The sequence below is a fragment of the Curcuma longa genome, chromosome 1, assembly GCF_044706935.1.
Source record: "Curcuma longa cultivar G26 ecotype Majalengka, Jawa Barat chromosome 1, ITB_CL_G26_1.1, whole genome shotgun sequence".
In the NCBI taxonomy this organism is placed as follows: Eukaryota; Viridiplantae; Streptophyta; class Magnoliopsida; order Zingiberales; family Zingiberaceae; genus Curcuma; species Curcuma longa.
The window spans coordinates 5826927-5845442 of NC_133861.1; the positions used below are offsets into that span (position 1 = coordinate 5826927).

The window sequence follows — 18516 nt, forward strand, 5'->3', positions numbered from 1 at the left end:
AATTAATTAGTTTACCCCAAATTAAAAGCATTAATTTGAAAGCCAATTAATTTAACTTAGGCTTTCATTAGACCTTGGCCCCAAATCCAATTAATTGGACTTCAATGAAATCAAGTCCAATACCAATTAATTGGACTTCATGCTTCAAAGAAACATTTGCCCTGACTGTGCATACTAGAGTTTGAATCCTAGCAGCCACAAATCCAATATTTTTTTTACTGTGCCCAAAATTTTAATTAGGCTGACCCAATAGATCTGACTCAATTAATTGGTTCTATCCCAAATTAAAAGTATTAATTTGAAAGTCAATTAATTTAACTTGGACTTTCATTGGACCTTGGCTCAAAATCTAATTAATTGTGCTTCAATGAAATCTAGTCCAATACCAATTCATTAGGTTTCATACTTCAAAAAAATCTTTGCCTAGCTGTGCATACCTGGGTTTGAATTTCAGTAGCCATAAACCCAACCTCTTTTTATTACTGTGCCTAAATTTTTAATTAGGCTGACCCAGTTAATTGGTTCTGCCCTAAATTAAAAGTACTAATTTGAAAGTCAATTAATTTAACTTGGACTTTTATTGGACCTTGGCCCAAAATCTAATTGATTGGGCTTCAACGAAATCTAGCATAATACCAATTAATTGGGTTTCATGCTTCAAAGAAACCTTTGCCCTGGCTGTGCATACTTGGGTTCGAATCTCAGCAACCACAAATCGAAACCCTTTTTTATTACTGTGTCCAAAATTTTAATTGGCTAATCCATCTGACCCAATTAATTGGTTCTACCCCAAATTAAAAGTACTAATTTGAAAGTCAATTAATTTAACTTGGACTTTTATTGGACCTTGGCTCAAAATCCAATTAATTGGGCTTCATGATTCAAAGAAACCTTTACCCTGGCTGTGCATACCTAGGTTCAAATCCCAGCAGCCACAAACCCAATCTTTTTTTTATTACTGTGTCCAAAATTTTAATTGTGCTGACCCAATAGATCTGACCCAATTAATTGGTTCTGTCTCAAATTAAAAGTACTAATTTAAAAACCAATTAATTTAACTTGGACTTTCATTGGACTTGGTCCAAAATCTAATTAATTGGGCTTCAATGAAATCTAACCCAATACCAATTAATTGAGCTTCATGCTTCAAAGAAACCTTTGCCCTAGCTGTGCATACCTGGGTTCAAATCCCAACAGCCACAAACCTAACTCCTTTGTTTTATTAGTGTGCCTAAAATTTTAATTGAGCTGACCCAATATATCTGACCCAATTAATTGGTTCTGACCCAATTAATTGTTCTACCCTAAATTAAAAGCACTAATTTGAAATACAATTAATTTAACTTGAGCTTTCATTCAACCTTGGCCCAAAATCCAATTAATTGGGCTTCAATGAAATCTAGTCCAATACCAATTAATTGGGCTTCATGCTTCAAAGAAATTTTTATCCTGGTTGTGCATACCTGGGTTTGAATCCCAACAGCCACAAATTCAATCTTTTTTTGTTACTGTGTCTAAAATTTTAATTGGGTTGACCCAATAGATTTGCCCTAATTAATTGGTTCTACCCCAAATTAAAAGCACTAATTTGAAAGTCAATTAATTTAACTTGGATTTTCATTAGACCTTGGCTCAAAATCTAATTAATTGGGCTTCAATGAAATCAAGTCCAATACCGATTAATTGGGCTTCATGCTTCAAAGAAACTTTTGCCCTAGCTGTGCATACCTTGGTTCGAATCCTAGCAACCACAAACCCAACTCTTTTTTTATTATTGTGCCCAAAATTTTAGTTAGGCTGACCCATCTGACCCAATTAATTGGTTCTGCCTCAAATTAAAAGCACTAATTTGAAAGCCAATTAATTTAACTTGGACTTTCATTGGACCTTGGCTCAAAATTCAATTAATTGGGTTTCAATGAAATCTAGTCCAATACCAATTAATTGGGTTTCATGCTTCAAAGAAACTGTTTCCCTGGTTGTGCATACCTGTGTTCGAATCTCAGCAGCCACAAACCTAACCCCTTTTTCTTATTACTATGTCCAAAATTTTAATTGAGCTGACCCAATAGATCTAACCTAATTAATTAATTGGTTCTGCTTCAAATTAAAAGCATTAATTTGAAAGCTAATTAATTTAACTTGGGCTTTCATTGGACTTGGCCCCAAAATCTAATTAATTGGGCTTCAATGAAATCTAGCCCAATACTAATTAATTTGGTTTTATGCTTCAAAGAAACCTTTGCCCTGACTGTGCATACTTAGGTTCGAATCCCAGCAACCACAAATCTAACCCTTTTTTTTATTACTGTGTCTAAAATTTTAATTAGGCTTACTCAATAGATCTGACCTAATTAATTAGTTCTGTCCCAAATTAAAAATACTAATTTGAAAGCCAATTAATTTAACTTGGGTTTTCATTGGACCTTGTCTCAAAATCTAATTAATTGGGCTTCAATGAAATCTAGCCCAATACCAATTAATTGGGTTTCATGCTTCAAATAAACTTTTGCTCTGGCTGTGCATACCTAGGTTCGAATCCTAGCAACCACAAACCGAAATCCTTTTTTTTATTATTGTGCTCAAAATTTTAATTTGGCTAATCCATCTGACCCAATTAATTGGTTCTACCCAAATTAAAAGTATTAATTTGAAAGCCAATAAATTTAACTTGAGCTTTCATTGAACTTTGGCTCAAAATCCAATTAATTGGGCTTCAATGAAATCTAACCCAATACCAATTAATTGGGCTTCATGCTTCTAAGAAACCTTTACCCTGGCTGTGCATACCTGGGTTCAAATCCCAACAACTAAAAATCCAACCCCTTTTTTTATTACTGTGCCCAAAATTTTAATTGTGCTGACCCAATAAATCTGACACAATTAATTGGTTCTGCCCCAAATTAAAAGTACTAATTTGAAAGTCAATTAATTTAACTTGGACTTTCATTGGTCTTGGCCCAAAATCTAATTAATTGGGCTTCAATGAAATCTAGCCCAATACCAATTAATTGAGCTTAATGCTTCAAAGAAACCTTTGCGCTGGCTGTGCATACCTGGATTTGAATCCCAGCAGCCACAAACTCAACCCCTTTTGTTACTGTGCCTAAAATTTTAATTGGGCTGACCCAATAGATCTGACCCAATTAATTGGTTCTACCTCAAATTAAAAGCACTAATTTGAAAATCAATTAATTTAACTTGGGTTTTCATTGGACCTTGGCCCAAAATCTAATTAATTGAGCTTCAATGAAAGCTAACCCAATAGCAATTAACTGAGTTTCATGCTTCAAAGAAACCTTTGTCCTGACTGTGCATACCTGGGTTCAAATTGCAGCAGCCACAAATCCAACTCCTTTTTTTATTACTGTGCCCAAAATTTTAATTGGGCTGACCCAATTAATTGGTTATGCTCCAAATTAAATGCACTAATTTGAAAGTCAATTATTTAACTTGGGCTTTCATTAGACCTTGACTCAAAATCTAATTAATTGGGTTTCAATGAAATCTAGCCCAATACCAATTAATTGGGCTTCATGCTTCAAAGAAACCTTTGCCCTGGTTGTGCATACCTGAGTTCGAATCCCAGCAGCCACAAATCTAACCCCTTTTTTTATTATTGTGCTCAAAATTTTAATTGAGCTGACTTAATTATTTGGTTCTGTCCCAAATTAAAAGCACTAATTTGAAAGTCAATTAACTTCACTTAGGCTTTCATTGGATCTTGTCCCAAAATCTAATTAATTTGGCTTCAATAAAATCTAGCCCAATACCAATTAATTGGGCTTCATGCTTCAAAGAAACCTTTGCCCAATTAACAAAAATCATGATCTCTATGTTTGTTTGTTTTTTTATAAAAAAAATAGTGCCCAAAAAACACGTTTCCTACGCCGTCGAACTCCTCCTATTTGTTCTTTTCCTTTTCCCCAAAATCTGTGCCCTAAGCACGTCTTTGGCGATGGCGAACGAAGCGGCGTTTCTGCCCTAAGCACATTGCCGCCTGTGCCAGCCTCGCCAGCGCCAGCCTCATCGTCGCTAGGGACTGCGCTTGCCGTGCTGTCGAAGACGAAGCCAACGCTCACGAGCGTTCCTTCCCCCGACGCCAGCCGCCAGCCGCCGACCTTTTCAGCCTGCTTCGCCGTTGTCACGAGACATGTCGCTGGCCATAGACAGCGCCTGTGCACTGCCGCGGGCACACGTCTCCGACCAAGAACAGAGACGGGCAGAAATCGCTCCGTTCTTGCGTGATTTTTTAACAGGAAAGAATAAATTGGGCACGAAACAAACAGGTAAAATTGAATTTACCAATGTAACAATTCTAAAATTTTTTACCTGTTCTTGAGAGTTTACCCGGTTGAATCGCCTGTGTCTGAGGAACAATCACGATGGACGGAAAGCTCCTCGGATTCCACCAACCAAATCCTCCGATCTAGTGTTCTTCCTCTTCTCTAGCAACCTTCTGTTCTCTCTTCACGCGCCGACTTCTAGACTTGGATGCAACCACACAGCACAGGATTGCTCTCTCTTCCTCCCTCTCAGGGCTTTCCTCTCCCTTTAATAGGGAAAGGTTGCATCCTCCACTCCGTGGCGAGCGTGGTTGTAGTGGTGGGCGGTTACGGAAACTGCCAACATCATTACTTTATATATATATATATATATATATACCAGATATTCAACTTATACCGATTAATATCGGAGTGGATGGTCCGACCCTATATTTTGACAACTAAATAAATCTAAAAAATGAGGTGGTTCTTGACGTGGTGCATCAGCTTCACTAGTTGATAGAAAAGCAAATAAAGTATTCTAAGTTGGTCATCTTTTCAAATGCTTGCTCACTCCATGGCTTTTGTTGCCCATTCCTAGAGGTTTCTTGTAGCAAAGATGATGATTGCCTTTTTCTTTGAGTCACAAGTAAATATAACATGTTATTTAGTGAATCTATTCATATCACATTTTGTCACAATTGTGATATAAATACTCATCATTAATATGTTAACATAATCAAGCTCATAGTTACTATAGCAATGTCATAAGAGATCAATAAAAGCACTAATTAACCTCAAAAATATACTAATTTGTATATCAATATGACTCGTGGCTTAGCAAGATACATAAACAAAAAAGACATCGCCTAAACCCCATTATCCATTATTAATGGATGAGATTATTAATCCTTCAATATATATATATATATATATATATATATATATATATATATATATATATATATATATACCTAAGAGATTATCCCAAAAATAGACGAAGCACATCAACAATGAGTGAGATCACCCTTTCTAACAAGGATATAGCAACAATATTAAGATGCATTTGATAGACTAGTAACAAATAAGTACTCCTATGAAAAGGTAGGACTCCAACTTAATATGAGCATGACTATATACTCAAATGTGTACAAATAATATATAATAATGTCAATCATACATTCGATACTCTTTATAGTACTAATTCAACATCACGCGTGATTTAAGTTAGATCATTGCGAACACCATAAATGAAACCCCATAGTTGAGAAGTCTCTTTCCCCCTTAATTTTCCATAATACCTAGCTATGTAACATTAATTTTTTAAGAAAATGTGACCTAGCAACCGCTACGTCATACCCTACCTAAAATCTTCATTTCATAAGACATATCTTTCTAACTCAACTAATCGTTTAGAATAGTATGAATCCAACCAAAGTGTTATCATTTCAAGAGTTTTTGAGGTTTAACAAATGCTTTTAAGTCACTTGTTTGTATTTGATAAATTAGTCGAGTGTGCAACTTAACTCGGTCAAGTAAATGGACTAGTTAGATAGATCAGTTTGAAAACAAAATTATTATTTTTCAATAATATTATACGGGTGGTTAAACCACTTTTATAGAATTTTTATAAAGAAAACATGACTCCTCCCAAACTTAATTGACAATTTTCTAAGATTTAATGTGAACAAAGTTATTAATGACCAAAAAAATAATACTTCTTAATTCTTAATGCATTAATTAATTTTTCCAAAAGCAAAATATGAAAGTACGTTATGAATTTTTTATAGAAAAAAATATACAATAAAAAATATTTGTAGAAAAGATTTTTAAACTAGAGAGTCTAAGATTCTCAAAATGTCCTAATCCATTAGTATCTGTCATCACAATGTATTTTATTAAATCATCAAGTATTTACATTCATTTCATGCTGGTCTAGCAATAGCAATCGATGTGACAACTAACAATTCAACATTTAAAGATGTTTATAATTAATAATTAATGGTGACCATCCCTTTCATAATTAACTAGTCATATATTTCATGTGAATGTATGAAATATGTGATATTTCTTTTTCCGCATTGCTTCTTATGTGGTGGAGATAATCAGCACCACGTGACATGATCAAATCAAAAATCAAATTGAATTAGAAGTTAAAATCAAGACCAACTCGAGTTCGGTCAAGATGAGAGCGAGTAAAATGAAGCCAAGTTCAGGTCTGATCAATTCGAGTTCAAGTCAGGTCAAACCCATTCGAGTGGGGTCCACCTCCAATTTAAAACTCTGATTCGACATGGCAATTATAAAGCGCCAACTAGAGATGTGCCTTCTTAGTCAAGAAGAAAGAGGTGTTCTTTGAGAAAGTCACTATTTCACTCTTTGTTTAAAAGTAATCAATTTCAGCATCAAAGAAAGCAATTCATAACTCTATACTTTATTTACTTTTCTCCATTCTTTCACTTCACCTTTTCTCCGAGGTATGATTTGCCCACCTGAGGGGCTTTGCTTAGGTTCGTCTTAACCCCCTTTCTAATCTCTTTCTTGAGTCTTTTTAGATATTTGTTCGGAGGACCTTCTTGCTACTCGATGTTTCGAAAATCGATTTAAAAGAAATCGTCTATTGAAACTCAATCTAAGGAAGCCCGATTTGAAAGAAGCCTCGACTTGAAGAAAATCAATTTATTAAAAATTGACTCAATTTGTATTCAATCGATTGAAATTATTCGATCGTGATTATTTTATTGAATCATTTCATCCTTGATCTCGGACTAGATCAGCTTCTATCTTCAACTAGGCAAACCATCCCTTTTAACCATCAACAGCTATCTTCTATTTGTTTCCTTTAAACATTTCCATCTTTTACTTATTCAAACTATCACTTTTAAGTGTCAACATTTATGGTCTCCTTTAAACATTTTCTACGTAAATTCTCCTTTTAACCTCACTATAGAAATCTATTCAAAGTCGAGTTATTATAAAGAAGTCGAAATTCAAAGTAAATTATTATTTTTTTAAAAAATATTAATTTCTACCATGGAAATTTCTTGGAGGTTTCTATCAAAATCAATTTTTTTATTAAAAAAATAACATTAAAACTAGTGGAATGATGATTAATTTTCTTTTTGCCAAGATAATAAATATAATTGGTGAGTTTTTTTATTTGAAAAATGGAAAACATGAGTGCAATTGTAATAAGATTGTTTAACAATGAAACATTTTTTTAAATTACACAATACCAAAGTTTAACTTTCTTGAAATCAAATTAACAAATGTTGTTGGGCTTATTGGAAATTGAAAAGATAAGAAAATATACTTTTAAGTACGTATTTATTACCTTATTACCTTTTGATTTAAGTCATCTTGGAGATCTTAACTATTTTCAATAAAACTTTGTATTTTATGGGTAAATTCATTATGCTCTAGAGTTATCGTATGGATGAAAATCTTGAGGAATATGCATTTCTACTTCACTATTTTTTTTTAATGTGTTATCAAATTGAGAGTTAGAGCTATGATGTTGAATTCATCAATGACAATGTTGATAGTCACTGTAATAGAAAAATCAATTATAGTAGGGTGGTAAGAGGTAGAGTATTTTTTTCAAGTAACTAGAGTTCAAAATTCACGTAGCGTATGTATAATGTGTTTGAATAACTAGTAACACTGGACACCACATCATGAGTCACATTCGTTTCCTAGATTTACTCGGTGGGCGGAATGTGAGGACGGACCATCCACCCAAGGATTAGTTGATGTAAATGGGATATCTAGTATATAGAAAAATATATCTAGTAAATATTATAAAAAAAGTAATAGAAAAATCGATGCCCCCCGGGGCACTGTGAGATGACTAGCGGAAGGGAAGAATAAACTCATGCAACGAGGGTTCGATTAAACCATTTATGTTACTGGGTCACTCCTCAGGATCCATCTTCACTTCTTATATTTACCAAGTGGGCTAGTCTGTGGGGTCACACCATCCACCCTAGGATTAGTTAGGTGTAAGCTTAGATACTTAGCAAAAAAAAATAAAAAAATCAATAGATCACGGGACTATGGTGCAACGATAAGATGCTTCTTTAGTTAACCAGGCATCCACGAGTCGATTCCCTAGCTATGGCACACTACGAAGTGACGACAGTCTTGGAACGTTGGTTGCGAAGTGATGAGTCATTCGCGTTCCACGATTTACCTTGAGATTGGTGGAAAACTTCTATGGATCCGGATTATACACCTCCACGATTAGTTGGTGGATAATTGGATTACTGATAATAACCATTTTGATGCATTATTTTAGCTCGTATACTTGACGTTTAAATCCTCACGCATGCTTAAATGTTGATTCATATTGCATTTTACACGTAAGAGTTAATTTAGAGCTTCATTTCAATTTCTCTACATTTATGACATTATTTCTTAAAATATGAGTGTGATTTTGTAGGGAATTAAAAGAGGGTGTCAACTAGAGTGGAAAGAAGAGTCAAAGTTCACCACAGCAGGGAACATGGTCTGGTTGTGTCCCTTGATATAGCCTAACTGTGTCCCATTCTGGAGCGCGATCGAAGACCACCACAGTAGTCAACACGGCTTGGTGATGCTGCCTAGTACGACTGTGATGCGGGCTAACTCAATGGGGTCATATAAAAGCTTCAACTCAAATATGGGGTAATGGATCAATGATCGATCATGGAGTCATCTTCTTCCTCCTTTCCACCTCCATCCAACTCCATCCAAGCCAAAAAAAAAAAACATAGAGAGAGATTTGGTATGCTGATAATAGAGTCACATGTTATCAATTACCAAAAAAAATAGAAAAATCGATAGACTTTTCTATTTATATTTTTATATCCACCAAGAATTTAATTCATGTGTATAACGAAAGAATAAATAGGCCATCTCTTCAGATATTTCAAATAAAGAACCAACACGTTCAGAGACGAGCAAATTCAAAGTTCAAACTGACGTCGTTGACAGCGCCAGAAAATTAGACAAGAATTAAAAGAGTGACGCAACTCATGACCAAATAAAACTTACTTCCTCAAATTGACAACTTCTAGTAAATGCAGATCCTTTTTCTTTGCTTTTTATTTATCGTATAATTTCAAGTTTCCCTGCTATTTCCATGGCAGCAAAATGACGAACTTGGTGTTGCAATATTCATGATCATGGTCAGTCAGACGCAGTTAAGTCGGTACACCACGGCGGCCACAGATTATTAAGCCTTTCCATCTGCCACTTTCAGGATTCATCAAAGCCCCAAGAGCCATTTGCAGCCATGGCTTCCTGTTCCACGACTGCTTCTTCTTCTTCTTCTCCTTGTCCTCATCTCTTCTTCTCCTGTGCTCCTTTCCCTTCTCCTCGGCGACCGACACGATCTCTGCGAACAATTCTGTCTCAGGGAGCCAGAACGTGACCTCAGCTGATGGTAACTTCAGGTTGGGCTTCTTCACGCCCACAGCTACCTCCTCCTCCCTCAACTACTACTACATCGGCATCTGGTACAACAGAATCTCTGCGTTCACTACGGTTTGGGTGGCCAACGGAGATACCCCTATCGTAGATCCAACAGCATCAGAGCTCAGAATTTCTGACGATGGCAACCTCGTTCTCCTCGGCAATTCCTCGATCATTTGGTCTACTAATGCCTCCGTCCCCTCCAACTCCACCACAGTTGCAGTCATCCTCGACTCTGGCAACCTTCAGTTGAGGGACGAGTCCAATTCCTCTCTGGTCTTCTGGCAGAGCTTTGATCATCCTACAGACACATGGCTCCCTGAAGCCAGGCTCGGGGTCAACAAGCTCACCGGCAAATTCCAACGAATCACTGCTTCGAAGAGCAGAGTCGACCCTTCTCCTGGCATCTTCACGTTCCAGATGGATCCTAATGGAAGTTTGCAACTCCAGCTTCTGTGGAATTTGTCGAGGATGTATTGGACCACTGGCCTTTGGGATGGCAGCACCTTTAGCTTGGTTCCCGAGCTGGCTCCCCAACTGAATCGGCCATCTGCTTTCGGCTTCCAGTTCTTTAATACTACAGAGGAGAGCTACTTCGTCTACACGATCAGCAGTCCCGGCACTATGTCGAGATTTATAATAGATTATGAGTCCGGCCAAATCCAGCACTACACATGGAGGGAGGATATAGAAGCATGGATGTTCATTTGGGGGCAGCCTCTAGCCCACTGCGCGGCGTATGGGCTCTGCGGACCGTTCGGTAAGTGCAATGGCGCCGTCGACCAATCTTCCTGCGACTGTGTCAGAGGTTTCAGGATCGCGTCTCGGACTGATTGGGATTCGGGTGACAGGAGCGCAGGGTGCGAGAGGATCACTCCTCTACGGTGTGAGCGGAACAGCACGACCAATTCTGAGAATGATGGCTTTTTCGAGATGCAGAATGTGAGACTACCTGACGGAGCTGATACCTTGGCCATGGCCGGAAGCTTGGAAGCTTGTGAGTCGACTTGCCTGAACAGCTGCTCTTGCAATGCCTACTCCTACAACACGAGTGGGTGCTTTGTCTGGAGCGGAGAGTTGCTTAATGTTCAAGAACAATACAGCCAACCTGATGGAGGAACTCTCTACCTTCGCTTGGCTGCCGCTGAACTGCAGAGCTCTGATGGCGACAAGAAGAGAGAGATAACTTGGGCTATCGTCGGGGTTGCCATGGCAATTCTCGTTGCTTTTCTTGCCACGATCATTTGGGCCATGAATCGCAAGCGCCGAAGCAGAAAATTGATCCAGAATTTGAACAATGCGCACGGTTCTTTGGTCCCGTTCACGTATAGGGAGCTGCAGCACGCCACAAAGAATTTCTCAGAGAAGCTCGGGGAAGGCGGCTTTGGGTCCGTGTTCAAAGGGTCATTGCCAGGCTCGATCGCCATCGCCGTGAAGAAGCTCCAGGCCGAGGGCCTCAGAGAGGGGGAGAAACAGTTCAGAACAGAGGTGAGCACGATAGGGAGAATCCAACACATCAACCTGGTTCGCTTGCTTGGATTTTGCTCTAGAGGATCCAACAGGCTGCTCGTCTACGAGTTCATGCCGAATGGTTCCTTGGACTCTCACCTCTTCCGCGCCGCTACTTCCTCCGTTCTGAGCTGGGGGACGAGGTACCAAATCGCCATGGGCGTCGCCAGAGGATTGGCCTATCTGCACGAGCAATGCAGAGAATGCATCATCCATTGCGATATCAAGCCGGAGAACATTCTGCTGGACGCTTCGTTCAGCCCCAAACTGGCGGATTTCGGTCTCGCCAAGCTGGTGGGGCGGGACTTCAGCCGAGTCCTGACGACGTTCCGAGGCACCCGAGGCTACCTCGCCCCCGAGTGGATGACCGGCGTTCCGATCACCCCGAAAGCCGACGTGTACAGCTACGGGATGACGCTCTTCGAAATCATATCCGGCAGGAGAAACCGCGAGCAGATGGCGCCGGAAGACGGCGCCGACTACTTCCCCACGCTGGTGGCGAGGAAACTGATGGCCGGCGACGTGGCGAAGGTGCTGGACGGCAGGTTGGCGCTGGAAGGAGAAGGCGAGTTGGAAGAGCTGGAGAGGGCTTGTAAACTTGCCTGCTGGTGCATCCAGGACGAGGAGAGTCGCAGGCCTACGATGGGGCAAGCTGTTCAAGTTCTCGAGGGGATCATGCAACTCGAGGTGCCTCCCATGCCGAGATCTCTTCAGCTTGAGCTCGACGTCGGAAGCGACCATGAAATCAGTTACTTCCACGAGTATGATCAGAAATCCAAGATCGCGTCCAGCTCGTCTGACATATGACGACGTACGATCGAGGAATATCATGTTGTATTTTCTAAATATACGGCAGTATTTTACGCGCGTATGTTAATTTATAAAGAGTTGGTGATATGATGTCAATTACCTTTGTATATACGAACTTACGTAATGAATGCCGTCAGCGAATTGACTCTTCGTTTGACTTTTAATACAGCCATTTAAATTCATTGCCAAGTACTGTCTCTGTCATCAATGTGAATCGAGCCTCATATAAATATTCTTTTTTATTATTACAGTAATTGCATTTACCACGGCTGAATATATATAGATTTGACTGTTTCGTATTCTAAATTTTATATTATTCAAATTTATTAGTTAATTATGTGATTTATCCAAATCATCCCGTAGTTAGTTTTGAGATTGTCCTCGCTATCATATTTCAATGTTATCTTAACTTTTATATGTCGTGTTGTCGTCGAATTCAGATTTGCAATCTGAATCACTTTATTTTTTTATCTTATAAAATATAAAATCCCGACAATCGAAGTCATTTCTCGCTTGTACGATAACTCTAACTTTTTTTAATTAATTTCCCATCGAACACTATCGACTTCAACGATTCATCCTGACATTGTCGGTAGATCAAAATTCTGCATCACTGACTTCTCTATTCCCGCACCACCATCACCTCGATTTCTCTGTTCTTCGATAGCACCACTTTCACCTCGACTTTTTTATTCTCTGATAGCACCACCTTCACCTTGATTTCTCTGTTCATTGGTCTTACCATCTCCAGTGTCTTTTTTATTCCCTGTCAGCACCACCTTCGTCGGCTTCTTTTCACCGACTTCACCACCTTCAACGGTTTCATTGTTCACTGGCTTCACTTCAATGGCTATTCTCTTCTCTGGTAGCACCACCTTCACTTATTTCTCTTTTCATCGACAATATCATATTCACTTTCATCACGTTTATTTTGGGACAATGTCGAAACTTCAAGATTCCAACTTACCATCGGTCTTACCACGCTCAACGTCTTCTTTGTTCCCCAACTTCTTTATTCTCTGGCAAGACCATCTCCACCCGGCTTCACCTTGATTTCACTGTTCATCGATCTCACTATCTTCAGCAAATTCTTTGTTCCTCGTCAACACCATCTTCAACGGTTATTCTCTTTTTTAGTAGCACCACCTTCATTTATTTCTCTATTCAGCGACAGCACCACCTTCACTTTCACCATATTCACTTCAGGACAATATTGAAACTTTTAGATTTCAACTAATCATCTTGAAACGCATTTTCTTTAGAGTATATATTATTTATTTATTACATTATAATTATCTTATTATTATAGCATCAGTGATTAATTAATTTTAATTGAACTTAGTTTATGAAAATCATTTAATTGACTTTTTCAAAGCTTGATAGTTATTTTGATATGCAAAATTAAAAAGTTTAGATCAATTTTTATAAGAAAGATCAAATTATTAAATTTAGAAGAAAAAAATTACATTAGATTGGATGAATAAATTCGAATATTTTAGAGAATTTATTTCTGAAATTACTATAAAAAGAAAAGGAAAGGATCACTCAAAAATTTCACGAGAATTAGGATTCTAAAATAAAGATTTTTAAATTTTTTAATGTAGTTGTGTCCTTCACAAAAAAAAATGTAACATTATTATTTAAAATTCCAGATAGAAATATATATGTCCAGATAAATTCTAATATTGTTTCTCGTCAATTATTCAAAAAAAAATTTATAAGTAAAGAGATAGGAAAGTCAACTCTCAAACCTAACTCTCGAACCTAAAGACGAAATCCTAAATCATTTAACTACAAGTCAAAATAAATAAATAAATAAATCTTACCGATACACAATGGCGCACCGTGTGTCGCACAGGAGATCAAATTTAATTGCTCAGTGTGTCGGATAAGAAATTATATAGAGAAAAAAATACATAACCAATCGATTCAGCGGTAAACTAAGGTTCTCATACCAAAACTGATGATATAAACCCAATTGAGAATAAACGTCTCAGGAACTCACAGCAAGAAAAAAAAAAGCAGGATTGCTGCTGAAATCAAAAGAAACAAGGAGTCAACAACCCATAGTTTGAAAACTGGAACAGGTTGATGAGCCTATGAACACCGCAAGAAATGCTTCGATAAGTTTCAAATTCTATTTAAAATCAACAAAATGAGAGCCTCAGATTGAAAACCAAAACAAAGGTACATTTGTGACAGTCACCACCTATCTATTTAGTTAATTTGAATTTAAATCATCGTTACAAGAATTGTGCCCACTATATATAACTGATAATTAAATGACTAATTAAACTCATCTAAAACTTGAAATAGGTTACTGACCTGCATGACTGCTCTTCTCTGTTGGCATGCTTGTTTTCATCTTTTTAGCTTTAGCCCTAGTAATTGGACCTTCATTTTTTTTAGCTTTAGACCTAGTAATTGGACCTTCGTTGATGTCTAATGCGTCATCAAAAAGATCTAGAATGAAATGCTCTTTCCTTTTCATGGCCTTAGCTTGGTTGGCTACAACTTGGTCTCCATCTTCGACTCCATCACCCCTCGTCGATTTCTGACTAGTTGGAACTTGCAGCACTGTCATCTTTCCCTTGGCTTGCTGCTGGTTTTCAGCGTCATCTGCTTGCTGATCACCTTGTTCCAGTCGTATGATTGGCGGCTTCTGCTTGGGATTCAACTCCTTCCTGCAACTTAGCTCAGCTGCATCATGCAACTCTCTTTCTAGTTGCTGGAATTCCTGATTCTGACGTGGAATTGTGCCACTTTCAGCAACCTCAGCCCGTAGCCTTCCATTCTGTGACCCACCAGCTTCCTTTCCGACCGTGGCCGTCTGACCAGCAGTGCTTGGAGGTATGGTGATACTCTCTTCTGGTTGATACGCCCCACCTGTGACCCACGACGATAGTCTAAAACAATCGTCTGTATTGTGCGCAAACATTGTGCAGTGGTTACAATACCTCGGCTCATATTCAAAGATAACTCTCTGATCGAATTCCCCATCTGGAAGCCGGATTGTTACATTTCGAACAAGTTTCTTTGAGGCATCAACTTCCACAAGCACCCGGGGATGAGAGATTCTCTTCTTTGTTTGAGTCTTCTTAGCCGTATGAAGTGGTTTCCCTACTTTGGACACAATCATACTCAGACATGTTTCATTCCAACATTCTAGAGGCAAACCAGGCAGCTTTATCCACACCGGGACACGTTTAATCTCATGGTCATCGAATTTGAAAAATTCTGGCATGTTCTTCAGGAACAATGGTCTTCTAAACATGAAATATGGCCCCTTTATCAGCACACCTTCCCTATCCTTTACATTGTTAAATCTGAAAATTAGCCATCCACTGAAGTGAACCTCATAAGATCCAGATACATTCCAAGAATCCCAAAGCTTCTGAACAGCCGCCGCCTTGCCTGGGAATCTAGCTGGAAAATATCCGACGAGGCAAAACCCCCAAGCATGCTCCACTTTGTCCAGGTTGTGTGCTGGGATCTCAACGACATCAGGATTAGAGCAGACTTCATCGAAGCCAATTCCTCCTTGCTGTTTTCTGTTTTCTTTGAACCGATTGGGCGACGAGCCTAACCCAACCTTGCCGGTAGTTCTGTCCTGCATTGTATCAAACACCTGCTGTGCCTCCTTGCTTAGTGACCTTCTGTGCCAGCAGAAGCTTCAGCAGGTGTGGAAGACTCTGCAATCGTTTCCTCCTCACCAAGTGTTACCAGACACTTGGGTTCCTCCTGGGTTGCTGCAGGTTGTCGAGTTGATGTCTTTCTTCTTCCCCCTGATGCAGTAAACATACTACTCAGGCCTGAAATCAGATCCGAATTAACTTGGCACCCCCCATCAGATGAAGCTTACCTCACTTCCTTGCCGCGGCGTCGCCTAAAACCAGGAGCAGCAGCTCGGGTTCCAGCGCCGGCCAGTTCCGAACGCTTAGTTGAAGAATTCAAGCGCCGATCCGCTGCTTCGCATAACCTTCCAACCCTAGTCTCGATTCTCTAGCAAGCTCTTGTCCCTTGTAGGAGACAACGAGACCAGCACTACAGGATTCTCACTCAAAAGTGCTGAGGAAAGAACCGAAAAGGGAGGAAGAGATTAAGGGAGACGGCTAGGGTTTTCACTATATCACCTCTCGCTCTCTCTCTCTCTCTCTCTCTTAAGATATTTTTGTATTTTTTTAATTTGATCAAAATTATTTTAATTTAATTAAAATAATTTTTAAAATTATTATAATATTATAGTAGCTAGTGTAGTGTAATAAAATATATTTTTAATCAATTTAATAACGATTTTTTAATATAAAATATTCTATATATAATATTTTTTAATTACATTGAATTAAATATTTATTTTAATACTACAAAGTAGTTGTTATAATTACGTTAGAATAAAGATATTTTTAATATAAAAAAAATTGATGGGGCATTCTTTTAATTAAAAAAGTATTTTTATATAATTTTAATAATTTAATACGTCCTTTTAATTTTTTTTAAAGAAAGTGTAATTTTATGTACTTTTAAAAATTGCTTATAATAAATTTGACCTACTAGTAAATGTCACTCTATTAGATATTTTTAAAAATTGTGCATGTGTAAAATATAAGGGCAAAATTACTAAATCATATATCAAAATTTTTTTACAAAATTATTTAAAAAATTACTCTTTTTTCACAAAGTTATTTTTTTCTTTTAAATTTGTTGAAGAAAAATATTTATAATTTTTGATAAATAGAGATACTACTAAATTTATAAAAGCGAAATTATTTTTTTGATGTAAATCAAAATTAATATCGAATTTAACTTAAAATGTCTTCGTACCCTTCGTATACTCTAAAACCAAAACTAATCTCGAATTTAAACTCTCGAAGAGTTCTAAAAATACATATTATGTTACGAATAACAAACCGATGATGATAAACTCAGAAGAAAAATAAAACTCTCGGATGCTACAGTTAATTTTCAAATGTTTTATAGAAATCATGCTTCGAGTTTGGTTCTTCCTGAAGGTTGTGTTGTCCTAGCTTCATTCAAATTATTTTTTGAAAAATAATTAAATGTGTAATTTAAACATATTGATCGGGAGGGTTATTTAGTGGTTACGTAGACATCGGATATAATGGGGATAAGAAAAAAAGAGTAAAGATAAGTATATGTTAATTGACGACAGCTATTCCCTGAATCCTAAGTAAAATCCTGACCTCCTACTCTAGTCTCTACATGTTCCCTGCATTAAGCACCGACCTCATGACTCGGTCTCTACATGCTACCTGCATCAAGCGGCGATCTCATAGCTCAGTCTCTGCATAATCCTTGCATCAAGCGTCGACCTCATGACTCGGTCTCTACATGCTACCTGCATCAAGCGCCGACCTCATGACTCGATCTCTGCATGTTCCCTATATCAAGCGCCGACCTCATGACTCGGTCTCTACATGCTACCTGCATCAAGCACCGACCTCATGACTCGGCGGTCTCTACATGCTCCCTGTATCAAGCGCTAACCTCATGACTCGGTCTCAACATCCAGGATTAATCTTCGTCATGTAAGGCTTATTTGAAGGCATGGTCGTTCCGCCTAATTAAAGCGGAGATGACAGTACTAGTTCTTTCGAGGAAACACGAACGCACTCTCAAATATATATCAACAGACAGAATCTTTTTAGAACAGAACAAGTATGCCAGAATATTTTTCAAACGGTTGTTAATATTTCGGATATCAACCGCTATGAAAAGGTAATCCATGCTCATGGGTACAGGTACGCACACATAAATCCTAACTTCCCCAAGCCCTTTAAACTCCTTCATCGCGCCGAATCCTAACTTGAGCGTCAGAGTGGCTTGTCGGGAATCTCATTCCCGGTGTCATTCTAACCCTCTTTTTAGAGTATCTTGCAGGTTTTCTTCTCCTTCCGCAGCCCCATCACAGGAGCGTACACGTCAACAGACTTTGAACCAGTGTTGTAACCATCCATGATGTATTAACTGAAACACATATGGTGTTTGTAAGTAATGATACTGTTCCTGTTTGAGATCTGCACCAGGAAGCTTCGACTACCTTCTTCCGCACCAAGACTGTAGAGGGGAAGATGGAGAGAAGGGCTCAAAGACAACACCTGCACACAAGAGGAAAATGAGATGGAAGGCCAGGAGGGGCCTGGCGCGACCACTCCGATGCTTAAGTCAGTGGGAGAAGAAAGGAGGCGAAAACTGAGAGAAAGAGAGAAGGAAAATGTGTGATTGCATACCTCCCTATGGTGATCCACTGACCTTTTTATATAACTGGGTATTGTGGAGTCATATCAAGGATATGACTAAGGTTCCATCGCCGTTATGAATGTGTCAGAGAGCAGGGCATGACCCATGATAACGTCCCATCATTAATCAGCATTTAAAGGGGTAGACTTCGCTATTTACCGAAGACTTACTATGATGACATACAAGAATGTCAGAGGAACATTCATAATCGTACGATAGG

General features: G+C 38.3%; 1 protein-coding gene and 1 pseudogene across 1 annotated transcript; one reads left to right on the plus strand and one right to left on the minus strand.

The window, feature by feature from the left end:
* Positions 1–9540: 9540 nt before the first annotated feature.
* Positions 9541–12113, plus strand: LOC141832567 (G-type lectin S-receptor-like serine/threonine-protein kinase At2g19130; annotated as a pseudogene).
* Positions 12114–14292: 2179 nt separating this feature from the next.
* Positions 14293–16113, minus strand: LOC141832578 (uncharacterized). Its single transcript, XM_074720064.1, has 2 exons — positions 15901–16113; positions 14293–15823 (listed from the first exon to the last, which is right to left on the minus strand). Exon 2 carries the CDS (start codon positions 15652–15654, stop codon positions 14356–14358), a length of 1299 nt encoding a protein of 432 aa, XP_074576165.1. The 5' UTR covers positions 15655–15823; positions 15901–16113; the 3' UTR covers positions 14293–14355.
* Positions 16114–18516: the final 2403 nt, after the last annotated feature.

What these genes read in the sequence shown, in the direction of transcription:
- LOC141832578 (XM_074720064.1), bottom strand. Translation starts at nt 15,654, where the DNA reads ATGCAGGACAGAACTACCGGCAAGGTTGGGTTAGGCTCGTCGCCCAAT.